Source organism: Phyllobates terribilis, unplaced genomic scaffold (assembly GCF_046119375.1).
Source record: "Phyllobates terribilis strain yellow unplaced genomic scaffold, ASM4611937v1 Scaffold_9__5_contigs__length_417890890, whole genome shotgun sequence".
Taxonomy (NCBI): domain Eukaryota; kingdom Metazoa; phylum Chordata; class Amphibia; order Anura; family Dendrobatidae; genus Phyllobates; species Phyllobates terribilis.
In genome coordinates this window covers 300,370,892-300,397,251 of record NW_027362769.1, presented here as the reverse complement: position 1 = coordinate 300,397,251, position 26,360 = coordinate 300,370,892, and the positions used below count along the sequence as shown (strand labels likewise).

General features: G+C 41.2%; 1 protein-coding gene across 1 annotated transcript; it reads right to left on the bottom strand.

Annotated features, from left to right (window-relative positions):
- Positions 1-181: 181 nt before the first annotated feature.
- Positions 182-24,144, bottom strand: LOC141160961 (dehydrogenase/reductase SDR family member 7B-like). Its single transcript, XM_073645753.1, has 3 exons — positions 23,867-24,144; positions 20,535-20,687; positions 182-527 (listed from the first exon to the last, which is right to left on the bottom strand). The coding sequence occupies exons 1-3, from the start codon at positions 23,943-23,945 to the stop codon at positions 322-324; spliced, it is 438 nt and encodes a 145-aa protein (XP_073501854.1). The 5' UTR covers positions 23,946-24,144; the 3' UTR covers positions 182-321.
- Between the last annotated feature and the right edge of the window lie 2,216 nt (positions 24,145-26,360).

Genomic DNA, 26,360 nt, shown 5'->3' with positions numbered 1-26,360 from the left:
GACACCACCCCTCCTGTCAATCCCTTCACTGGCTCCCCATTGCCCAGAGACTCCAGTTCAAAACCCTAATCATGGCACACAAAGCCATCTACAATTGGTCTCCTCCATACATCACATGTAAAGCACCATGGAATAAATGTTGCTATAGTAATAAATAATAATAAAAGCAGCCACCAGTCTGTAAAGGTAAAAATGTTTATTAAGGCTTCACTGTGTGGTCAGGTCAACAGAGTTAGTTATATAGCCAGGCTAAATTTATTATGTCTTCTAGTTGCATAGCACATTTGGTCTTGAAAAAAAAGACAACAAAAACTTCCATAATTATGCATCCTTAAACTTCCTTTCCTTTTTAGCTCTTGCAGCCATGATAGAAAAAAATATTTTTGGAGTAAGCGCCCTCAGGTATACAGCCAATGTGGGCACCAGACCAGCTACAAGAACATCTTTACTTCTTTCTCCAACAGCTCTAAAAACAATAAGGGCTACCTCTTTTGGTGTTTTTCCTTCAGCCGTATTCTTGTCCATCACTACCAGAAAATAGAAATATTTCAACAAGTAGAAAGAACATACAGGTTTCCAATTAAATGAAATATATCACAAAGAATGCAACACTGTGGAGAATTCTCATTGTGGTGTGCCAGTGGCCACATATCCTGATGAAGGATTCACAACAAGCATTCAAAATACTTCCAGCACCCTTCAATGTTTCAGCACATTTAGTGGGTCCTTCTTTTCACTTCTTACATTGCATTTCTTAAAAAAGGCCAAGCAAATGGACTCAAAGCGAACCTGTCAGTCGATTCATGCTGCACGATTTGTAGCCAAATATATTATTCTCTGAAACCTCCAGTTTTCCCGAAAAAAAGTTTTACCCCTTCTCGACATATAACGTAAACTTACGTCATACATCATGTCCCTGCCTTTGATGCGGGCTCAGCGTGCCAGCCCGCATCTTTCCCAGCAGATGATGGCTGATTTAATCAACCATCGCGTGCTTCTAACACCTGAGCATGGCACGGAGTTCCACCTGAGGCTGTTAACCTGTTAAATCCAGCTGTTAATCGCTGACAGCGGCCTTTACCACACTCTAGCAGGGAGTGCATCATTCTATGCTCCCATCGGTGTGTCCGTAACGTCATCGCTGGCGCTGAGGAGTTGTTATGATAGCCGGATCTGCTGAAGACGCCCCGTGCCTGTAATTATGATCCTCTCATAGGTGATTGTGATTTTAGCTATACATAGCAGTGCAGAGGTGACTATGAAATGTTTATCTCAGCTAAAGTAAAGTATTTTAAATCTTTGATCACTCTGTGGAAATGTTACAGCAAAAAAAAAAAAAAAAAAAACACAGATTAAGGCTGTGTGCCCACTATGCGTTTTTTACTGATTTTCCGCTGCAGAAACGCTTAAAAAACGCTTGGTAGAAGGTCTGCCATGTTCCCCAATGATAATCCGCATGTGCTGTGCACATGCTGCGGAAATTTCCGGGGCGGATTATCATTGCAGAAAAATCTGCAGCACTACCAATTATTTTGCGGAATCGCGGCGTTTTCGCCGCCATTGACTTGCATTGGAACTCATGACATCCGCATCACTACATATGCACATGCGGATATAATGCGGTTCAATGTGCGGATGGTACCTGGGTTTGGAGACGAGGAGACTCCCCTCCAGACCCAGGTACCATAGTACCTGTAAAAAAAATGATAAAATAAAAAATATACATTATACTTGCCTTCTGATGGCCCCAGGTGTCCTGGCTAGCCGGCAGCTCGCGATGGTCTAAAAGGTCCTGCCATGATGTCATTTAGTCATGTGACGGGTCACGCGACTGCCAACCTCAGCGGTAACGTGACCCATCACATGACTAAATTACGTCATGGCAGGTCCTTTTAGACCATCGCGAGCTGCCGGCAAGCCAGGACGGATCAGATAAGGACACCGGGTGCCATCAGAAGGTCTCCTGCGCAAATGGCGTCCCCACTCATTGACAGCTGTCCCTATTTAATGCTCCATGGATGACTTCTAGGTATGGAGGAAGGGGGTAAAGGAAAGCAATTCATTTAAAGCATTTGGAGTACTTGTCCCAAGATGAAAAATCCACAGACTTTCTCTTTGTAATATGAGCTTTTCCCAATCCCCCTCTCTTAGGTGGCAGGACCTTGTCAATATCTATAAATTTGATCTTACTAGTGTCTCCCCAGTGCATTGTATTCATGTTGTTAGCTATAGGCATATCTTTTGTTGATTATGTCACTGAGGTGTTACCCTACTCTTTTCCTAAGTTCCCTTCGTGTTTTTCCCACGGTTAAATTTTTCAAGGTTCAATTCAAATGTGGCCTTGTATACCACTCCCCTCGAGTGGCAACTAATGAATTGCCTAATTGAGTAGTCTTTTCCAGTGACGTTACTTCTAAACTCTTTGCTAGGTGTAATAGAGCTACAAGCTTTACACCTGTTATATCGGAAGGTGGGCATTAGACCTACCGGTAATGGGATTTACAGGAGTCCCTCATGACAGCACCCTCAGGAGGACGTCCTTCATATCTCTGATAGGGACAGGAAACACAGAAGAGTTTAACCCCTTTACCCCCGAGGGTTGTTTGCACGTTAATGACCAGGCCAATTTTTACAATTCTGACCACTGTCACTTTATGAGGTAATTACTCTGAAACGCTTCAACGAATCAAGCTGATTCTTAGAATGTTTTTTCGTGACATATTGTACTTCATGATAGTGGTAAAATTTCTTCTATATCACTTGCGTTTATTTGTGAAAAAATTGGAAGTTTGGCGAAAATTTTGAAAATTTCACAATTTTCTAAATTTTTATTTTTATTCCGTTAAATCAGAGAGATATGTTTCACAAAATAGTTAATAAATAATATTTCCCACATGTCTACTTTACATCAGCACAATTTTGGAACCCAAATTTTTTTTTTCTTTTATTAGTGCGCTATAAGGGTTAAAAGTTGATCAGCGATTTCTCATTTTTCCAACAAAATTTACAAAACCATTTTTTTTAGGGACCACATTTGAAGTGACTTTGAGGGGCCTTTATGACAGAAAATACCCAAAAGTGACACCATTCTAAAAACTGCACCCCTCAAGGTGGTCAAAACCACATTCAAGAAGATTATTAATCCTTCAGGTGTTTCACAGGAATTTTTGGAATGGGGAAGAAAAAAAATTAACATTTAACTTTTTTCACAAAAATGTTACTTTAGATCCCAATTTTTTTATTTTTGCAGGGGTAACAGGAAAAAATGGACCCCAACATTTGTTGTGCAATTTCCCCTGAGTAAACAGATACCCCATACGTGGGGAAAAAACACTGTTTGGGCGCACGGGAGGGCTCAGAAGGAAAGGAGTGCCTTTTGACTTTTTGAATGTAAAATTTGCTTGAATAATTAGCGGACGCGTTGCGTTTGGAGAGCCCCTGATGTGCCTAAACAGTGGAAACCCCCCACAAGTGACAACATTTTGGAAACTAGACCCCTCAGGGAACTTATCTAGATGTGTGGTAAGCATTTTGAACCCCCAGGTGCTTCACAGAAGTTTATAACATGGAGCCGTGAAAATAAAATTTTCAAATTTTTCCCACAAAAATGTTTTTCAACCCCCAGTTTTGCATTTTCATAAGGGTAACAGGAGAAATTGCACCATGCAATTTCTCCTGAGTAAGCAGATACCCCAAATGTGGGGGAAAACCATTATTTGGGCGCATGGCAGGTTTCGGAAGGGAAGGAGAGCCATATGACTTTGTCAATATATAATTTGCTTGAATAATTAGCGGATGTGCCTAAACAGTGGAAAACCCCCACAAGTGACAACATTTTGGAAACTAGACCCCTCAGGGAACTTATCTAGATGTGTGCTAAGCATTTTGAACCCCCAGGAGCTTCACAGAAGTTTATAACATGAAGCCGTGAAAATAAAAAAATCTAACTTTTTCCACAAAAATGATCTTTTTGCCCTAATTTTTTTAGTTTCACAAGGGTAAGAGGAGAAAATGGAACCTAAAAACTGTTTTGTAATTTCTCCTGAGTACGCCAATACCCCATATGTGGGGAAAATACAGTGTTTGGGCGCACGTCAGGGTTCAGAAGGGAAGGACCACTGTGTGACTTTTTGAACGCAAAATTGTCTGGAATCAAGAGCGGATGCCATGTCGCATTTCGGGAGCCCCTGATGTGCCGAAATAATGGAAACCCCCCCCACAAGTGACCCCATTTTGGAAACTAGACCCCTCAAGAATTTTATCAAGGGGTATAGTGTACATTTTGAACCAAAAGGTACGACAGAATTTGATAACATTAGGTCAACATATTGAATAAGTTGTCATTAGTCTTGAGCGCAAGTGCTCGCTACTTGAGTTTGCATCGGGTACTCGGGTATGCACCAATTATCGCAAGTGCTCAAATGACATGCTCGAGTCCCCGCCCCCGCAAGTTTCACGGTTGTTATACACTCCAAAAAAAAACATGCAGGGATCGCTCGTGCATGGCAGGCGATCACAGCAACATTTTTTTTTTTTTGCCACAAAGCATATGGGGCAGAGACTCGAGCATGTCACTCGAGCACCCGCGATACTCAGTGCATACCCGAGTACCCGATGCAAACTCAAGTAGCAAGCACTTGCGCTCAACACTGGTTGCCATATTGTCATCATTTTTTTTTTCTTTTGAAAAAACCCCAACCTTAACCCCAACCCTAATACAACCCCAACCCTAACCCTAGCCCAACCCTAACCCTAGCACAACCGTAACCCTAGCACAACCGTGACCCTAGCACAACCGTGACCCTAGCACAACCGTGACTGACAGCTGTCACACACTAAGAGACGCTTTTTTTTTGCAAAGACTAGTGTTTGCATCACCATATTTTGAGAGCTATAATTTTTCCATATTTTGGCTGACAGTCATGTGACGGTTTGTTTTTTGCCGGACAAGTTGACGTTTTTATTGGTACCATTTTCGGGCACGTGAGATTTTTTGATCGTTTTCTATTCTGATTTTTGGGAGGCAGAATAAACAAAAACCAACAATTCAGGAATTGTTTTTTTGCGGGTTTTTTTATGCCATTCCGCGTATGGTAAAATTGATAAGGTAGCTTTATTCTTCGGGTCAGTACGTTTACAGCGGTACCGCATTTATATTGTATTTTTTGTTTTGCTGCTTTTACACAATAAAAACGATTTTCTAGAAAAAATAATTTTTTTGCATTGCTTTATTCTGAGAGCTATAACTTTTTTTTTTTTCGGCTGATGGAGCTGTATGGTGACTTGTTTTTTGCGGGACAAGATGACATTTTCAGCGGTACCATTTTTATTTACATTTGTCTTTTTGATCGCGTGTTATTCCATTTTTTGTTTGGCAGTATGATAAAGCATTGTTTTTGGCTTCGTTTTTTATTTATTTTCTTTACCGTGTTCTCTAAAGGGGTTAACTAGTGGGACAGTTTTATAGGTCAGGTCGTTCGGGACGCGGCGATAGCAAATATGTGTACTTTTATTGTTTTGTTTTTTCATAATAAATAAATATTATGGGTTCAATATAATTTTATTTTTGGGGGATTATTTTTTTTCTTCTTTTTTTTTTTAATATTTTTAAAAAAATATATATATATTTTTTTCACTTTTCTACATTTTTTTTTTACTTTTACACATTGTCCCACTATGGGACTTTCACTTTTTGCAGCCTGATCGGCTGCATGGCATAGAGAGCAGCAGCTCTCTTAGTCATGCAGCCTGTCAGCATTGCACACAGGGGAGACATTACTTTGGTCGAGCACTGCGCATGACCAAAGGAACGTCCTGCCTCCTGGTGACCCGGATGTTGCCATGACGACAACGGGTCATCATGGCAACATCCGGAAGCCGCCGCAGACATCGCTGGACGCCGGCAGGAGAGGTGAGTATACAGATCACCTCCCCCTTGCCACCGCAATGCTGCAATCGACTTCGATCGCAGCAATGCGGGGGTTAATGTGCCGGGAGCGGTGGGGGACCGCTCCCAGCACATAGCACCGGGTGTCAGCTGTGACAATCAGCTGACACCCGGCGGCGATCGCCCCGTACGTGTGCGGGCGCGATCGCAGCGAGCATAATAATACGTAGCTGGTCCATAAGGCCCAGGGCGCAGCTACGTACTATTATTGACATGGTCGGAAAGGGGTTAAAAGGCCCCTCCACCCATACCTTAAGTGATTTTCCAAGTACCACACCAGGATGGATGCAACGCTATTTTATTTAGCTTCCTTCTATCTATGTTAACATCACACATCAGAATGGAATATAAGGGAGGGAATATAATAGGTGCTGTCATGAGGGACTCCTGGAAATCCCACTACCGGTAGGTCTAATGCCCACCTTCCAGGACGTCCCTCCTGACAGCACCCTCAGGAGATTACCAGAGTATATATATTCAGGGAGGGATTATAGCTTGGAGGACCTTCCTCCCGAAAGCCATTTTCAGGTTAGACAGAATGTCCAGCTTATAGTGTCTGCAAAACGTGTTTAAACTTGTCAATGTTGCAGCTCTACATAATTGGCCCATAGATGCACCTGCTCATTCTGCCCATGATGTGGCCATTGCACGGGTAGAATGGGCTCTGATATTACCTGGAGGGGTTTTCCCCTCTGAAGAATAGGCTAGATGTATCACTGATGTGACCCATCTTGCCAGAGTCATTTTTGAAGCCTTTTTCCCTTTGTTTTTACCTGCAAACTGTACAAACAGGTTAGAGTCAATTCGCCAGTCCTTTGTTGTTTCTAGATTCTGAAGAACTACCCTCCTGACATCTAAGGAATGAAAGGCTAGTTCTTGCTCATTTCTATAGTCCTGACAGAACGAGGGTAAAACTATTTCTTGATTCATGTGGAAAGGTGTTACTACCTTTGGCAAGAATGCTGTATCCATTCTGAGGATGATACAAGCATTCTCAATAAAAGATCCCTACCTTCTGGATGATTGTATCTCCCCAATGCGTCTTGCTGTGGTTATAGCCACTAGAAAAACTGTTTTGAAGGAGAGAATTTTTTCACTTGCCTCTCCAAGGGGTTCGTAAGGATGTTTGCACAGATTACTTAAGACTGCATTCAAATCCCAAAGGGGGATATGAGTTTTTATTGTCGGTCTCATTCTCATTGTGGCTTTCATGAATCTCTCAATCCAAGGATGATGTGCTAGGGGGAAGTCAATAAAAGTACTTAAAACTGCAATCTGCACCTTTAGAGTGCTAGGTCTTAGACCTTTGTCAAAATCAGCCTGCAGAAATTCTAATACCTCTGGGATGTTAGGACTTGAATCTTCCATTGCAGACTCCCCGTATAGTGTACAAAACTTCTTCCATATTTTTGTGTAGATTGCTGATGTTACAGGTTTTCTAATATTTTTCATCGTTGAGATTACTGCGTCTGAGAGTCCTTGGACCTTTGGATCTCCCTTTCAGGATCCAGGCTGAAAGTTGTAGAAATTTTACCTTGGGGTGGTATAACAGTCCTTGGAAGAGTAGATCTGTCTTTCTGGTAGAATAATTAGATCCTCCAGGGCCATCCTCTTCAGTAAAGGAAACCAGCTCCTCTTGGGCCACAAGGGTAAGATTATTATTACCCTGGACCGATCTTCCTGTATCTTTCTTAACACTAGTGGAATTAAGGGTAGAGGAGGAAATGCGTAAGCCAAGTCCATGTCCCACTTCTGGGACAGAGCATCTACTCCGACTGGTCTGTCTCCTGGGTTGAGGGAGAAAAATGTTTCTGTTTTTGCGTTTTTCCGGGTGGAAAATAGATCGACTTGAGGGGAACCCCATTTGAGTTCTATGCGACGGAACTCCTTCCAATTCAGCTCCCATTCTGTTTGTTGTAAGGTTTTTCGACTGAGGAAGTCGGCCACCGAATTCTGAGACCCTTTCAGATGTATCGCTGTTATTGACAGTACTGTTTTTTCTGCCCACTGAAAAATCTTGTTCGATAAGGCTAGCAGCTGGTGATGTCTTGGCCCCCCTGATGTTTGAGGAAGGCCACGGTTGTCATATTGTCTGACAGGACTCTGACATGTTGATGTTTCAGATCCGTCTGACATGCCTTTAAGGTTTTCCAGACTGCTAGGAGCTCTTTTAGGTTCGATGATCCAGGAAGGTATTGTGCGTGCCAGGTACCTTGTAGGAACTGATCTTCCACATGTGCTCCCCAGCCTCTGCTGCTTGCGTCGATGGTAAGGGTGATGAAGGGGATCAACTTCCACATAACTCCCTTTTCCAGGTTGGTTTTTGAAGTCCACCACTTCAGAGATTTCCTTGCTGTTCCTGACAAGGTTGTCTTCTTGTCCTGACTCTCTATCTTCCTGTTCCAGGATCCTAGGATCTGATGTTGAAGGGGCCTTGAATGAAATTGGCTCCACCAAACCACAGGTATGGACGCTGTCATCAGACCCAGGATCTTCATGCACTCTCTGATTGTCACCTTAGATTTTTTCCTGAAAGCGATGATTCTGTTTGAGATCTGTTCGTTTTTGTTTTGGAAGAAAAGACATCTGTTGTTCTGAGTCCAGAAGAATCCCTAGAAAGATCTTTCCTCTTCCCGGTAACAAATCTGATTTCTCCCAGTTTATAATCCAACCTAGATTCTTCAGAACCAAGGTGGTTGAGGATAAACTGGCTCTTAATTGCTGAGGAGAGTCTGCGATTAGTAGGAAATCGTCCAGGTATTGGACAATTAGAATTCCTTGTTCTCTTAGAAACGCCATAATCTCGGCTACAAGTTTGGTGAAAATGCGTGGGGCCGAGGAGAGACCAAACGGGAGGCAGGTGAACTGATAATGTATGTTCTGCCCGTCCTTCAATGCGAATCTTAGATATTTCTGGCTGTGAGGATGAATGGGTACATGATAGTAAGCCTCTTTGAGGTCTAATGTGCACATCACCATGTTCTCTCTGATCAGGGGAATCGTGGATCTGATGGATTCCATTTTGAATTTTTTGTACACCACTGAATTGTTTAATGACTTTAGATTTATAATAGTGCGGTAATCGCCTCCTGGCTTTTTTATCGAGAACAGGTTTGAATAGTACCCCGAAAACTGTTCGGCCACTGGCACCGGTATTAGAATCATAGAATCATAGAATCATAGAATGGTAGAGTTGGAAGGGACCTCCTGGGTCATCTGGTCCAACCCCCTGCTCAAAGCAGGATTCACTAAATCATCTCAGACAGATGTCTGTCCAGCCTCTGTTTGAAGACGTCCATTGAAGGGGAACTCACCACCTCTCGTGGCAGCCTGTTCCACTCATTAATCACCCTAACTGTCAAAAAGTTTTTTCTAATATCTAATCTGTGTCTCCTCCCATTTAGTTTCATCCCATTGCTTCTAGTCTTTCCTTGTGCAAATGAGAATAAAGATGATCCTTCTACAATGTGACAGCCCTTGACATATTTGTAGACAGCTATTAAGTCTCCTCTCAGTCTTCTTTTTTGCAAGCTAAACATTCCCAAATCCTGCAACCGTTCCTCATAGGACATGGTTTGCAGACCAGTCACCATTCTGGTCGCTCTTCTCTGAACTTGCTCCAGTTTGTCTATGTCTTTTTTAAAATGTGGTGCCCAAAACTGTACACAGTATTCCAGATGAGGTCTGACCAAAGAGGAGTAAAGACCGATAATGACTTCACGTGATCTAGACTGTATGCTTCTGTTAATACATCCCAGAATTGTATTTGCCTTTTTTGCTGCTGCATCACACTGTTGACTCATGTTCAGTCTATGATCTATTAGTATACCTAAGTCTTTTTCACATGTACTGTTGCTTAGCTCTATTCCTCCCATTCTGTATATGCTTTCTTCATTTTTATTGCCCAGATGTAGTACTTTGCATTTTTCCCTGTTAAAAACCATTCTGTTGGTTGCTGCCCACTGCTCCAGTTTATTTAGGTCTTTTTGAATCCTCTCTCTCTCTTCTCTAGTATTAGCTATCCCTCCTAGCTTTGTGTCATCAGCAAATTTAATCAGCTTACCCTCAATTCCTTCATCTAAATCATTGATAAAGATGTTGAACAATACAGGTCCCAGGACGGAGCCCTGTGGTACCCCACTTGAGACATTCATCCAGCTGGATGTGAAGCCATTTACAACCACCCTTTGAGTCCGATCACTAAGCCAGTTATGAATCCACCTAACAGTTGCCTGGTCCATTGCATACTTGGTCATTTTTTCAATAAGGATGGTGTGAGATACTTTGTCAAATGCTTTGCTGAAGTCAAGATATACTATATCTACAGCATTTCCCTGATCCACCCAGTCAGTGATTCTGTCATAGAAGGAAATTAAGTTAGTCTGACATGACTTGTTAGTTCCAAACCCATGCTGACTCTGGTTAATCACTTCATTCTTATCCATGTACTTACATACATGTTGTTTAATAATTTGTTCAAAGATCTTTCCTGGTATAGAAGTCAGACTCACCGGCCTATAGTTCCCTGGGTCCACCTTCTTCCCCTTTTTGAAGATAGGAACAACATTTGCTCTTCTCCAGTCTTCTGGGACTTCTCCTGTTCTCCAAGAATTTTCAAAGATTATGGAGAGTGGTTCTAAAATTTCTTCTACGATCTCCTTCAGTACTCTGGGGTGTAATTCATCTGGACCTGGAGACTTGAACTCATTTATGTTAGCTAAATATTCCCTCACAATCTTTCGGTTTACAGATAACTTGGATTCCTCTATTCCTTTAAAAGGACAGTGAAGATCAGTTGATGTTACATTTTCTTTCTGAGAGAAAACAGATGCAAAATAGGAATTAAAAAGTTCGGCCTTCTCAACATCCTCTCTTACCATTTCTCCATTTTCATCCTGTAAAAATCCTATAGCATCTTTGACTTTTCTTTTACTTTTGACATACCCCCAAAATCCTTTTTTATTGCTTTTGACATCTCTTGCAAGCCTTAATTCATTGTCAGCTTTAGCTAACCTGATACGTGCCCTACAGGATCTGCAGACTGCATTATAATCTTCTTTAGATATGCCTCCCTCTTTCCATTTAATAAACATTTCTTTCTTTCTGTTTAGCATGTGTTTAAGTTCTGTGTTCATCCATCCTGGTTTCCTTAAATGCTTCCCATTCTTCCTACTTTTCGGGATTGTTAACGATTGTGCTTTGAGAATCTCATTTTTAAAAATTTCCCATCCTTCCTGGACATTTTTGTCCTTAAGGACATCCAGCCATTGGATCCCTCCTATTCTCTTTCTGAGTCTCTTAAAATCTGCCTTTCTAAAATCTAACCTTGAAGTTTGAGTCTTCACATGTCTTCCTCCTCTAGTTATCCAAAATTCTATAATAGCATGATCGCTGCCTCCTAGGGTCCCAGCCACCTTTACCTCCTCAACCATTTCCTCCCTGTTTATAAGGATTAGATCCAAAGTAGCAGATCCCCTTGTTTTCTCCCCTACCTTTTGGAAGATAAAGTTGTCAGCAAGAGAGGATAAGAATTTGCTTGACCTGTTAGTTTTACTTGAGAGAGATTCCCAACAAATGTCTGGATAGTTGAAATCTCCCATGACCACTACGTCATATTTTTTGGAGAACTTGGTCATTTGATACATAAAGAGTTCATCCATATCTTCAGCTTGCCCAGGTGGCCTGTAGTAAATGCCTACAATGGTGTCCTTTCCGTTTTTCTCTCCTTGTATTCTTACCCAAACAGTTTCCACAGAACTCCCAGTCTCTGAAGCTTCAATCTCTGTGCAGATATACGCTTTTCTAACATACAATGCAACACCTCCTCCTCGTTTATCAAGTCTGTTTCTTGCAAATAAGTTGTATCCTTTTAGCCTTTTATTCCAATCATGTGTATCGTCCCACCAAGTTTCAGTGATTCCAATGACATCATATTCCTTTTGCTGCATTAGTAGTTCCAATTCTCCTTGTTTGTTGCCCATGCTTTGTGCATTTGTATAAAAACATTTTAGTTTGTTATTGGTTTCTCTTCCTCCCATATTTTTATTATTTAAATTGTTTTGTCTTTGTTCTTCTTTTCCACTTCCAGTAGCAGAGATCTCAATAGTATTTGTCAGCTGTATGGCTTTTTCTGGCCTTTTGCTTCCCTTCCCACATTGTTCTAGTTTAAAGCTCTTCTGATGAGTGTAGCAAGGCGACTTCCAAATACATGTTTTCCAGTCTTCGTAAGGTGCATCCCATCTCTAGCAAGTAGTCCATCGTATAGGTAATTCATTCCGTGATCCAGAAATCCAAATCCTTGTTGACGGCACCATCGACGTAGCCAGTTGTTCACCTGTAGAATCTTATTCCACCTCATTGTTCCATGGCCATCCACTGGGAGGATGGATGAGAAGACCACCTGCGCTCCCAATTCTTTCACTTTCTTGCCTAAGTCTTCAAAGTCACTGCAGATGGTTTCCAGGTCCTTTCTTGCGGTGTCATTTGTCCCCACATGTATTAGCAGGAATGGGTAGTGATCTGTAGGTCTGAAGAGTCTTGATATCCTGTCAGACACATCTTTAATTTTTGCTCCTGGAAGACAGCACATTTCTCTTGAGGTTATGTCTGGTCTGCAGATAGCGGCCTCTGTTCCTCTTAACAGGGAATCCCCCATAACCACCACTCTCCGTTTTTTCTTCACAACATTCTTCTTTCTCCATCCAGGAGGATTCTGAGGGCTTACAAGGTTATTCATTGCTGGCAAAGTCTTATTTTGCTGTATTTCTTCATGGTTCTCCTGCGTGAGAGCCTGGTACTGGTTCCTGAGCAGTATGGGTGCTGACTGCCTCTCGATCCTCCTGCTTCTGTGGGTCACATGCTTCCATTCCTCTGTTTCATCAGGTGCAGTTCGAATTACTACGCCTGCAAGTAACAGCTTACCGACATCTGTCCGTAATTTCTCCTGGACTAGTGGAGACTGAGCAGACGTTAGATGGAATCTCTCTTGGGGAACTTTTACCATCTCGATTTTGTACCCATCTGAGATTAACTGGAGTATCCATGGATTGCTGGATACCCCCCGACCATGCTCCCAGAAAATGTTGGAGTCTCCCTCCTACTCTCATGGCGTCATTGTCTACGCGAGCTATTTCCCGTACCAGAAAAGGAATTCCTACTTCTACCACCCTTTTGGTAGCTCCATCTACCCGATTTTCCCTTTCCAGTGTATTCCGATTTCTGTTGGGGACGTGGTCTCTGAAAGGATGTTATTTTCCTGAGTTTTCCTCTGGAAATCCCTTCTTTTCGTCCGAGGCCTTTTCCATCATATCATCTAGAACAGGACCAAACACTCGGAGGCCAGAAAAGGGGATGGAGCACAATTTGTTTTTGGACTGGTTATCTCCAGACCAGGTTTTTAGCCATACTGCTAGCCTGGCTGCAGTAGATAATGCGTCATTTCTCGCAGCAAACCTAATTGATTCGGCTGAGGTGTCGGCCATAAACTCTGTTGCCATTCTTAGCAGAGGGATGGAGTCTCTGATCTCCTCTCTGGAAGTTTTGTTCCTCAGATGGTCTTCCAACTGTTCCAACCAAATGATCATGGATCTTGCTACCGAGGTTGCTGCAATGTTAGTTTGTTTTAATTACCGCAGCTGCAGTTTCCCAAGTTTTCTTGTCTTTTCTTGTCAGCCTTCCTGTCCATAGGGTCCTTTAGGCACGACGAGTCCTCAAAGGGGATCGATGTCTTTTTTGTTACTCTAGCTATTGGGATATCAATCTTTGGGATTTCTTCCCACAGCTTGATTTCCTCTGGCTCAAAAGGCAAAAGGGATCTGAAACTTCTGGGAATTACGTTTTTTTCTCCACCTCCTTCCATTCCTCTAAAATCATAGCTTTAATGTGATTGACAGGGAATACTCTGCTCATTCGGGTTCTCAACCCTCTGAACATATTCATCTTGTACTGAGGAGGGTTGGAGGGTGTCTTCCACTTTCATAGTGTTCCTTACTGCCGATAAAAGTGGTTCAGTGTTTTCCCAAGAAAAGAGATATTTCTTCCTTTCTTCTGGGGAAACTGAAACAGATCCCTCCCTTTCGTCCTGTTCAGGATTGGAGTAAACTGATAGTTCTTCCTTCTCCTCTGAGCTAGATTCCATCTCCTACCGGGGTCTCTTTTGCCCAGGTCCGGGTTGGGAAGTTTGTGCGGGGATCATATTTGCGACTGAACTTTGGACCTCCTCTATTATGGATCTTATGTCCGACATGAAGGAGAAATGTTCATCCCTGACTACTTGGGCAATACAGTCGGTACATAATTGCTTCCCATATGTGTACGGTAGCTTCAGGTTACAGATGGCGCATATTTTCCCTTTTTTCTTAGGGGTTGATGACGTTGTGGGTTTTTTAGAACCCTCCTTGTCCTAAAACAACAAGGGATCATATAGTAATAACCTACAGATAGTAGTAGGTAACCTAGACCAACAAACTCCCCTTAACTCACATTTACCAGGGTTTCTGCTGGCATATCAGGACGACCAGTGGTTAATCCTTCCATGGCTGGTGTCCAGACACAGTGATACCTCAGATGCAGCCCCACAGTTAAATAGCCTGTCTCACCTGTCTTCCATCTGCATCGTCAAAATGTAGGCGTTTCCCCTTTAATTTCAGGTTGGCACCCTTTTTTTAAAAGCAGACCGGAACGGGAAGTGCGTTCCAGCGTGGAACGCACGCCGGTTACTAGAAGCAGGCACTCCACTGCCCCAGTAACCGGAAATGCCGCTCACTCCTCCCCTGCGCACATAGGATCGTGCGCAGGGCTGCAGCGGCATGGACCCAGAGCCCCCTTTGTGGGGGAAGCCGGTCCACCTTGGGAGCCACCTGCTCAACCGGCCAGGCTGAGGGACCCCTTGTCAGGCGGGGTGTTGGCCTCCGGACCGCGGCAGAAGGAAGGGGAGGAGTGCGAGGACCCCATCCCAATCCTCCCGCGTCTGGCTTCAGGAGCTCCTGCTCACTGGAGGTAAGATCTTCTGCGTCCTGTCTCCGATAGGGACAGGAAAATCACTGAAGGTATGGGTGGAGGGGGGGGGGACCTTTTAAACTCTTCTGTGTTTCCTGTCCCTATCAGAGATATGAAGGACGTCCTCCTGAGGGTGCTGTCAGGAGGAACGTCCTGGAAACATCCATTTACTCCTCTATCCAGCCACGTTGGAACCACCTCAGATTGAAAATGACTGTGGACCAGTCTATCTCTCAGGGAATGCCTTCTATAGTAGGTAACCTGAGGAACGGGTGCAATCTTATCCCGTATGTCATCATCCATCAAGAGGATTGGCTAGTGTTTTTGGAAAACTGTTTTTACCTGTTGTGATTTATTAGAAAAGCGTGTTATGTATCGTACTGTGGATCCCTCTTCCCTTTTTAGTTTAGGGACAAGCAATCGCCCTTTCTTTCTTTCTCAAGGGATTCCCTGTAGGCTCCCTTAAGCACCTCTTTTGAGTAACCCCTCGCCAGGAACCTATTTTTCAGGTCAAATACCTGTTTTTTGAAGCCACACATTTAAGAGCAGCTCCTTTTAATCCTCAAGTACTGCCCTTTGGGGATACCTCTCCCACCTCAATAGAGAGTTTGTGGAAGTAGTTCAAAGTTCACCCTTTGAGATTTTTGGACAAACACATTCAGAAACACCAATTCCACCACATTCACCTCATAAGTAAAACCTAGACCAATGGGGTTCAAGTTGAGTCCAGAGACAAATTCTCCTAAGCCCACTGTGGTGCCTCTCCAAATCACGATCACGTTGTCGATATAGTGTAGCCACATCACGACATTGTTAGGGAATTTAGGTTCACTGGAGACTATTGTTTCCTTCCACCAGCACAGGAGCAGATTGGCGTATGAGGGAGCAATGCCCCTGGGCTGGTGGAAGTACTCCCCATCAAAGGTGAAGATATTATTTTCAAGGCAGAACTTTAACGATCTAAGCGTAAAGTCATTAAGCCTCGAATACTGTCTCCCTCTGGATCTCAAGTGGTCCACAGTTTTGATTACATACTTGTGGGGGATTGAGGAGTACTCCACCTCCACATCAATGCTACCAAGAATCATTCCAGGTTCCAATACAATTCCACCCAGATCAAGAAGATCTGCCGTATTGCGCACATAGGTGCAACCACAAATCGTCTAAGTATTTTGTCAACATACCTATATTTTGTGTGAGACTATTTACCTCTGACACAACTGGCCTCCCCCTCAGGGGGTTTGAGCCTTTGTGAATCATTGGTAAACAATAGAAGGTAGCCATTACAGGATAAACTGACACCAGAAAGTCCCTCTCATTTTTGTCAATCACCTTATTCAAGAAACCCCATGTGTATTCTGATGTATATTTAGTTTTAACATTAGCACTTGGCACTTTATTTTATTATATAATAATTAGAAGTTACGTTTTAATCAGATTTTTTTACTGTAACGTGACTATGAAATGATTTTTAAAAATATGAAAGAAAACAAAAAAAAAAAAAAGTTTAATTTTGCCCCATTAAAAAATAAAACAATTAAGAAGAAAATACACATATTTGGTATCACTGTATTTGTAAAAGTCTAATCTATCAAAATATAAAACAAATTAATTCAATTGGTAAACAGCATAATGAGAAAAAAAAATCAAAATGCCAGAATTATGTTTTTTTTGGTGGCCACAACATTGCAATAAAATGCAATAAGAGGCTATCAAAACATTGTATCTACCCCAAAATGTTATCAGTAAAAATGTCAGCTCAGGGCGCAAAAAAATAAAACCCTCGTACAGCCCCATATCCCGAAAAATAAAAATGTTATGGGTCTCGGAAAATGGCGACTAAAGCAATAAAAAAAGTTAATTCTTTACTAATTTTTTGTTTTCTACAACTTAAAATTAATAAGTAAAAAAAAACTATATACAGGTGCTTCTCACTAAATTAGAATATCATCAAAAAGTTCATTTATTTCAGTTCTTCAATACAAAAAGTGAAACTCATTATATAGAGTCATTACAAACAGAGTGATCTATTTCAAGTGTTCATTTCTGTTAACATTGATGATTATGGCTTACAGCCAATGAAAACACAGAAGTCATTATCTCAGTAAATTAGAACACTTTATTGCAACACCTTGAAAAATACTTTTAAAATCCGAAATGTTGGCCTACTGAAATGTACAGTTAGGTCCATATATATTTGGACAGAGACAACATTTTTCTAATTTGGGTTCTAGACATTACCACAATGAATTTAAAACAAAACAATTCAGATGCAGTTGAAGTTCTGACTTTCAGCTTTCATTTGAGGGTATCCACATTAAAATTGGATGAAGGGTTTAGGACTTTCAGCTCCTTAACATGTGCCACCCTGTTTTTAAAGGGACCAAAAGTAATTGGACAGATTAAATAATTGTAAATAAAATGTTCATTTCTAGTACTTGGTTGAAAACCCTTTTTTGGCAATGACTGCCTGAAGTCTTGAACTCATGGACATCACCAGACGCTGTGTTTCCTCCTTTTTGATGCTCTGCCAGGCCTTCACTGCGGTGGTTTTCCGTTACTCTTTGTTTCTGGGTCTTTCTGTCTGAAGTTTAGTCTTTAACAAGTGAAATGCATGCTCAATTGGGTTGAGATCAGGTGACTGACTTGGCCATTCATGAATATTCCACTTCTTTGCTTTAATAAACTCCTGGGTTGCTTTGGCTTTATGTTTTGGGTCATTGTCCATCTGTAGTATGAAACGACGACCAATCAGTGTGGCTGCATTTGGCTGGATCTGAGCACACAGTATGGCTCTGAATACATCCGAATTCATTCGGCTGCTTCTATCCTGTGTCACATCATCAATAAACACTAGTGACCCAGTGCCACTGGGAGCCATGCATGCCCAAGCCATCACACTGCCTCCGCCCGCCGTGTTTTACAGATGATGTGGTATGCTTTGGATCATGAGCTGTACCACGCCTTCGCCATACTTTTCTCTTTCCATCATTCTGGTAGAGGTTGATCTTGGTTTCATCTGTCCAAAGAATGTTCTTCCAGAACTGTGCTGGATTTTTTAGATGTTTTTTATCAAAGTCCAGTCTAGCCTTTTTATTCTTGATGCTTATGAGTGGCTTGCACCGTGCAATGAACCCTCTGTATTTACTTTCATCCAGTCTTCTCTTTATGGTAGATTTGAATATTGATACGCCTACCTCCTGGAGAGTGTTGTTCACTTGGTTGGCTGTTGTGAAGGGGTTTCTCTTCACCGTGGAGATTATTCTGTGATCATCCACCACTGTTGTCTTCCATGGGAGCCCAGGTCTTTTTGCATTGATGAGTTCACCAGTGCTGTCTTTCTCTCTCAGGATGTACCAAACTGTAGATTTTGCCACTCCTAATATTGTAGAAAATTCTCGGATGGGTTTTTTCTGTTTTTGCAGCTTAAGGATGGCTTGTTTCACCTGCATAGAGAGCTCCTTTGACCGCATGTTTACTTCACAGCAAAACCTTACAAATGCAAGCACCACACCTAAAATCAACTCCAGGCCTTGTATCTGCTTAATTGAGAATGACATAATGAAGGGATTGCACACACCTGTCCATGAAATAGTCTTGGAGTCAATTGTCCAATTACTTTTGGTCCCTTTAAAAACAGGGTGGCACATGTTAAGTAGCTGAGACTCCTAAACCCTTCATCCAATTTTAATGTGGATACCCTCAAATGAAAGCTGAAAGTCTGAACTTCAACTGCATCTGAATTGTTTTGTTTAAAATTCATTGTGGTAATGTGTAGAACCAAAATTAGAAAAATGTTGTCTCTGTCCAAATATATATGGACCTAACTGTATGTTCAGTAAATGCACTCAATACTTGGTCGGGGCTCCTTTTGCATCAATTACTGCATCAATGCGGCGTGGCATGGAGGCGATCAGCCTGTGGCACTACTGAGGTGTTATGGAAGCCCAGGTTGCTTTGATAGCAGCCTTCAGCTTGTCTGCATTGTTGGGTCTGGTGTCTCTCATCTTCCTCTTGACAATACCCCATAGATTCTTCATGGGGTTAAGGTCAGGCGAGTTTGCTGGCCAATCAAGCACAGTGATACTGTTGCTTTTAAACCAGGTATTGGTAGTTTTGGCAGTGTGGACAGGTGCCAAGTCCTGGTGGAGAATGAAATTTCCATCCCCAAAAAGCTTGTTGGCAGAGGGAAGCATGAAGTTCTCTAAAATTTCCTGGTAGATGGCTGCGCTGACTTTGGTCTTGATAAAACACAGTGGACCTACACCAGCAGATGACATGGCTCCCCAAACCATCACTGATCGTGGAAACTTCACACTAGACCTCAAGCAGCTTGGATTGTGGCCTCTCCACTCTTCCTCCAGACTCTGGGACCTTGTGGAGTGTGTCAAAGACTGCCTTCTGGACATCTGTCAAGTCAGCAGTCTTCCACATGATTGTGGAGCCTACTGAAACAGACTAAGGGGCCTTTTTAAATGCTTAGGAAGCCTTGTGCAGGTGTGTTTTGTTAATTATTTTGATTTACTGGGATAATGAATTTTGTGTTTTCATTGGCTGTAATCCATAATCATCAACATTAAACAGAAATAAACACTTGAAATAGATCACTCTGTTTGTAATGACTCTAAATAATATAGGAGTTTCACTTTTTGTATTGAAGAACTGAAATAAATTAAGTTTTTGATGATATTCTAATTTAGTGAGATGCACCTGTATGTTTGGTATCTGCATACTCTCGTACTGACCTCGAGAATCATACAGTCAAGTCAGCTTTACCATATAGTGAACTTGGTAAAAAAACAAAAACACCAAAACACAATTGGGGAGTTGCACTTTTTTTTCAATTTAAATGCACTTGGAATTTTTTTTCCCGTTTTCCAGTAAACTATGTGGTAGAATGAATGGTGTCATTAAAAAGTACACTTTATGTACTATGTCCTATGTACGAAAAAAAAAAAAAAAAATATATATATATATATATATATATATATATATATATATATATATATATATATATATTGCTCTGGGAAGAAGGGGAGGAAAAAATGAAACCAAAAAATGGCCATGTCATGAAGAGGGTAAAGATCCAAATGGGGACCATAGGCAGAGAAGAGACTTGTCCAGTTCAGCCCCGGCCAGCTTCTCCCCACACCACTCGAGTTGATTGACATGTCTTTACCGTGTGTACATGGGGAGAGACCTGTCAATCACTTGGAGCGATCCTGGGAGAAGCTGGCAGAAGACCTTTGAACCATGCTTTTTCAGGAAAGGTAAAGTGTTTCACAAAAAAAACATACCTGGCTACTATTGTGCAGCCTGGATCTGATTCCTGTGGCTTGTGGTTTGGGCAGCATGAATCTATTGACAGTTTCCCTTTAAAATAGCTTGATTACTAGCCTAATATAAGGTTCAATGGTCAAAATGAAAAAATCCTGAAATTTTGCAGCTTTCTTCAATACAGATATAAATATAGAAAATAAAATACTAAAAACAGACATGGCTAAAGAACTTGTTTTAAAAAATAGATCATATGACTAATTGCACATTCCGTTTAAAGACAAAGAGATTTTGCTTTAAAATGACTACTTACCTCCATATGTGGACCCATCATCAGTCACAGCATTAAGCGACAAGTTAGTTTGAATATACCCAGGGCTTACAACAGTGACTGCAATGTCATGTGGCACCATCTCAGCTCTCAGGCAATCAAAGAAAGCCTGCGTGGCATGTTTAGATGCTGAATCTGTGGACAAAAAGTGCATTTTACTCAGACAATGGTTGCACCAACATCAGGGCAGTGGTGGCTGATGGCGCACAATGACCCATACCATATAAATGGCTTTGTCCTCCTCCCCTGCACAACCCATCTACCATAAGTGGACACGGTAAAGTGATGACCAACTGTTTCTACCATTGATGGTCACATTAAGTTGTTTAGCTTTCCTACTTTCCTTTAAGTAAAATATCCATGTTTTATTTAATTCTAATAAAAAAAACATATAGAATTATCACCCAGAAAAAAAGAAACCCAGATATTTAGTGACCCTCTATCCCAGGGATTGAGAGGGTGGTCATTTGGTTAAGATACATCGATGACATTTTCATGATATGGAAAGGAACTGAGAATGACTGTGAACTTTGTGGAAGGGCTGAATGTGAACGATATGGGTCTACGATTCACATATGAAATGAATCGAGAAAAGCTAGCATTTCTTGATGTCCACATCCAAAAAGGGGAGAACGGCGAACTAATCACAAGCACGTTTAGAAAACCAACTGCAACTAATTCCCTTTTGAGATGGGACAGTGGACATCCTGCCCCACTCAAGAAGGGCATCCCAAAGGGACAGTACTTGAGGATACGCAGGAATTGTTCTAATATTAACAAATTCAATGAACAAGCAGATGATTTGAGACAGCGTTTTTTAGAAAGAGGTTACCCTAGGGGGATTTTGACAGAGGCATATAAATCCTCCTTGATTAAAGAGCGAAAAGATCTCCTCAGACCAGCTGTAAATAACAAACTGGAGAATAAGTCTAGATTGATCACTAGATTCTCAAACCGTGCTAATGACATTAGAGAAATTCTCAAACGTCATTGGCCAATTCTGCTAATGGATGCGGACATTAATGAAAGTATACATGACATCCCCCAAATTACCTTCCGGAAGGGTCGATCATTAAGAGATAGACTAGTCCATAGCCATTACAAACAGTCTCCTCAGACAACATGGTTGGAAACAAAAATGAAGGGTTGCTATAAATGTGGAGATTGTATAGCATGCAGATCGGTGAAACAAACAAAATTTTTCATGAGTAATAACACAAAAAGGGAATACAACATTAGGCATTTCATCAATTGTCGAAGTGTAGGTATAATCTATAAAGCAACGTGTGAATGTGGGGCCGAATATGTTGGAATGACGAAAAGGGAATTTAGGAAGAGAATCAGGGAACCCATTCGTGACACCATAAATAAGAGAAATACCCCTATCGCCAATCATTTAAACAACTTTCATGGAGGAAATACTGATAAAATAACATTTGTGGAGACTGATAAGATTCCTTCCCCCCAGAGAGGGGGCGATTGGGATCCTACAAAAAGAATCCAAATGGATCTTTTGGTTAAAAACGGTACAACCAACTGGACTCAATGAACAACTATCCTTCATCCCTTTTCTCTGAGATTATAGGTGAGAGAATAGGAGTGAAATTTAGGGCCACTACGTAGGTCCCCTAGGTTGCCAACCTCCGCATGAGGTAGGTGACAGTATAGGAAAGGAATCACAAGTAAGGAAATATTTAGACCCCCTTATCTTATTCCCAAGAAAATCTCCCTCACTGTTTTTTCCTCCGTTTTACACTATCCCCTTATTGTTTGTCGGACATGTGAGCTCAGGGCCCCCACCCCCTATATTTTCAATTGCTTAATTGATTTTTGATGAACTATTGGGTGTAAAACCTCACTTTGGTCCTATATTCATGTATGTATGATTGTTGCTATTGACAGGAACTTGCACATGCTTATATAGAAAAGGTCCTGTTAGGAAGAACAGTTTCCTCTGACCTTTGAGTACTACTCAATAAATTGGGGATAGGGAAACACCTTGAGGGTGGACTACACCCTACAATATAACCCCTCAGTACATTCTCCAATATAAATGTGCCCTTTGGGGTGGTAGGCATGACCCTAACCCCGTAAGCGCAGGCTCCGAGATCTATGTGACGGTTCTGGAACGTGGTGCGTTCCACTTCGGAGCTTGCGTTCCACGGGCCGGATATACGTCACAGAGAAACCGGAAGTGACTTGGAAAACCGGCTGCGACTTGGAATACCGGCCGCGAGTGCATGTGAAATAGGAGACCTTGCGCTCCAGCGTGCGTGTCAGGATACAGGCATGACTATGGAGAGCAACTCTATAGGGACACTAAATACCGGAAATGCATACCATATGGCAGGACAGGTGGTTAACATTTAAAATGTACGCAGTTCACCAACAGTGTCAGACATTCTTGGAAGATGGCATAAGGCTCCTGATGAATAATGAAACGTGTCGGGAGCCGAAGCACTGCATAATCTGCACTGACACCAATGAAGGAGACTTCAGGACAGATAAGTCTGCCTATATATATTAGAATTGGTGAAATGGTTTAAATTGTGCCAAACTATTTAATTGTAACAGAATCTATAGGCTGCTAAGAGAGTTTGACAAGCAGAAAGATGATGTACAAGTTATGACACTGCGTTTTGAGGTTCATAATTTTTCAGTATCTCATAAAACTGACAGTATGCCAAATCAATCGATTTTATTTGAGGGCTGCTAAAGACAAGTTTAATAAGCAACATGATTGTGTATTAATTAAAAGCAACAATCATGACATTATAATTTAGGATTATGGTAATTCTGTGTCTCGCAATTTTTTTGTCTGTTTGGTAAAAAAAAGGGGGTACAATATTCACTCTTATCCCCTGAATAAGTGGTTTAATAGGAGTGTTTGATGATTTATAATGCAAAAAGGACCCCCTATTCTAAAGAGCTCGAACTGGGGCATAATGAATTTACAATTATCAGTAACCTTTTCTGAGCCTCCTGTAGGAAACAGAGTATATGAATTGTAATTGCGCAGTCAAATTTAAAAACTTGGTTTCGTAATGGTATAAATCCAGGAATTTGTCTGTTCTTTTTTTCAGAGTGCATATACGCATATCTGATTTTTATATATGCACAGTGCACTTTTTTCTGGGTGATAATTCTATATGTTTTTTTATTAGAATTAAATAAAACATTGATATTCTTAACCTCTTGCTACTATTTCCTGATTGATAATTGAGGTTATCTATACTAGCTGAATTGTAAGCAAAACTATCCACTTTCCCTAGTTATAGATGCTCAGTATGTAGATTTGTTTCCTGCGTACTTACATGCCGATCTGAAAGGGATGCTTATTTTCCCCTGAACACTACTGATTGCAACGATATGTCCTCTCTTGTTCTTGATCATTGATGGCAGAACAGCTTTATGGAATACAAAATTTGTAAAACAACAAACATAAAAAAATTACAATAAAATATTTTACAGTTACACAAAAACTGTGTATTTCATAACACGTTAATGAACCTTAACCCTTTCAGTATGCAGCTATTTTGGGGACAAATGAATACATATAACTTGCTGAAAAAAACATTATACAGTATAATCTAAAAATTTTTAACTTTATTCTACAGGTCGGTACAAGTATGTGAATAGCAAATTTTATATATTTTTTCTTTTTATGTTTAGCTTCCTTTGTGTTGCCATATTGTGAGAGGCCTTTTTATTTTTTCATCAACCAAGCAATTTGAGGACTTGTTTTTCGAGGGGTGAAAAATCACAGCAGAGAAACTCCAATGAGACGGGTGTAAGGTGTATAGTTTCTCCTTCGGAGAGCCAACGGACACTTATAGGCCATGCAATGCTCCCCTCGAAACTTAAATGTACAAATAACATCTTCAAAGAGAAAGAGGTCAGGCCACATGACTTGGGAAAAGGCAAACCAGAAACTTCATTTGCAGACACGTGTTCGGGGTGCATGGCCTATAAGTTTCTTTACACCAACTTGACATTCTCCACAAGCTTTACCCCATAAACCACATGTCAGAGGCCCCTCGCCCACCTAACCAGTTCTCCAGTTTTGCATTGATGAGGAGGGCAACATCCCAAAACATGTCTGCAAATGGGGTTTGGCTTCTTATACTACTTCATGTTGCTAAGTCCAATAGTGACTTTTAGGAGTTCGTATTCTCTTCCTTTTTGAAGATGCTATTTGCGTACAAATGAGACACTATTGTGATCCCCTACACCCAATTCCTACATAAATATACATACACACTAGGAAAGGTTTTGAGAAGGAATAACGAGCACTTAATCCACTAGGATAGAGAATATGGTGTTTTCATCAGTCACGTTCTCAGATGTTATTATCAGCTTCCTTTTACCTAAGAATTGGAATTAAATGGTATGTTCTATTAGTAACTTGGTATATGTATCTATTTATCCCAGAGTCTCTTTTTGTGTTTTTTAATATCTCCCTCTTATAGTGTGTGTGTGCATATTTTTTTAATTATTTTTATAGAGAGAGTAATTAAATACATATGCATGGATCCTATACATACTGTATTTGGGTGATCCAAGCCCTTTGTTATTAGTGGAGATCGTATTTTTGTTGTTTTCAAGGGATGAGCTGACATTTTCATTAGCGCATTTCGGGATTACATTGATTTGTTTTTGTTCCATTATTTTGGCTGGTGGATAAACAAACACAGCTATTCTGACATTTTTATTTACAGCATTCAAAATAATGGTAATATACCAGGATATTTTATAAGAGGAGCTTGAATGCCCATGTAATACATTCCAATACGTTGACAGGCATTTTATTAAACCCTGCCTAGCCTCCAAGCAGTTAGTGTTGGGATCAGTGTTCTTGCCGATTCCAACAGTTTCTCTGCCCTATGGGCTTCACCTGCTGAACGAGCGGGTTGTAGACATGTGATCAGTGTGAACTACACATCTGTCATGGCGCAATAACGAATCGGTCCCAATGATTGGTATATACAGGTGCTTCTCACTAAATTAGAATATCATCAAAAAGTTCATTTATTTCAGTTCTTCAATACAAAAAGTGAATTTCATATATTATATAGAATCATTACAAACAGAGTGATCTATTTCAAGTGTTTATTTCTGTTAATGTTGATGATTATGGCTTACAGCCAATGAAATCACAAAAGTCATTATCTCAGTAAATTAGAATAGTTAACAAAAAACACCTGCAAAGGCTTCCTACATGTTTAAAAAGGTCCCTTAGTCTGTTTCAGTAGGCTCCACAATCATGGGGAAGACTGCTGACTTGACAGATGTCCAGAAGGCAGTCATTGACACACTCCACATGGAGGGTAAGCCACAAAACGTCATTGCTAAAGAAGCTGGCTGTTAACAGAGTGCTGTATCCAAGTATATTAATGGAAAGTTGAGTGGAAGGAAAAAGTGTGGTAGAAAAAGGTGACCAAGCAACCGGGATAACCGCAGCCTTAAAGGATTGTTAAGAAAAGGGCATTCAAAAATTTGGGGAAGATTCACAAGGAGTGGACTGCTGCTGGAGTCATTGCTTCAAGAGCCACCACACACAGACGTATCCAGGACATGGGCTCCAAGTGTCACATTCCTTGTGTCAAGCCACTCATGACCAATAGACAATGCCAGAAGAATATTACCTGGGCCAAGGAGAAAAAGACCTGGACTGTTGCTCAGTGGTCCAAGGTGTTGTTTTCAGATGAAAGTACATTTTGCATTTCATTATGAAATCAAGGTCGCAAAGTCTGGAGGAAGACTGGAGAGGCACACAATACAATCCAAGCTGATTGAGGTCTAGTGTGA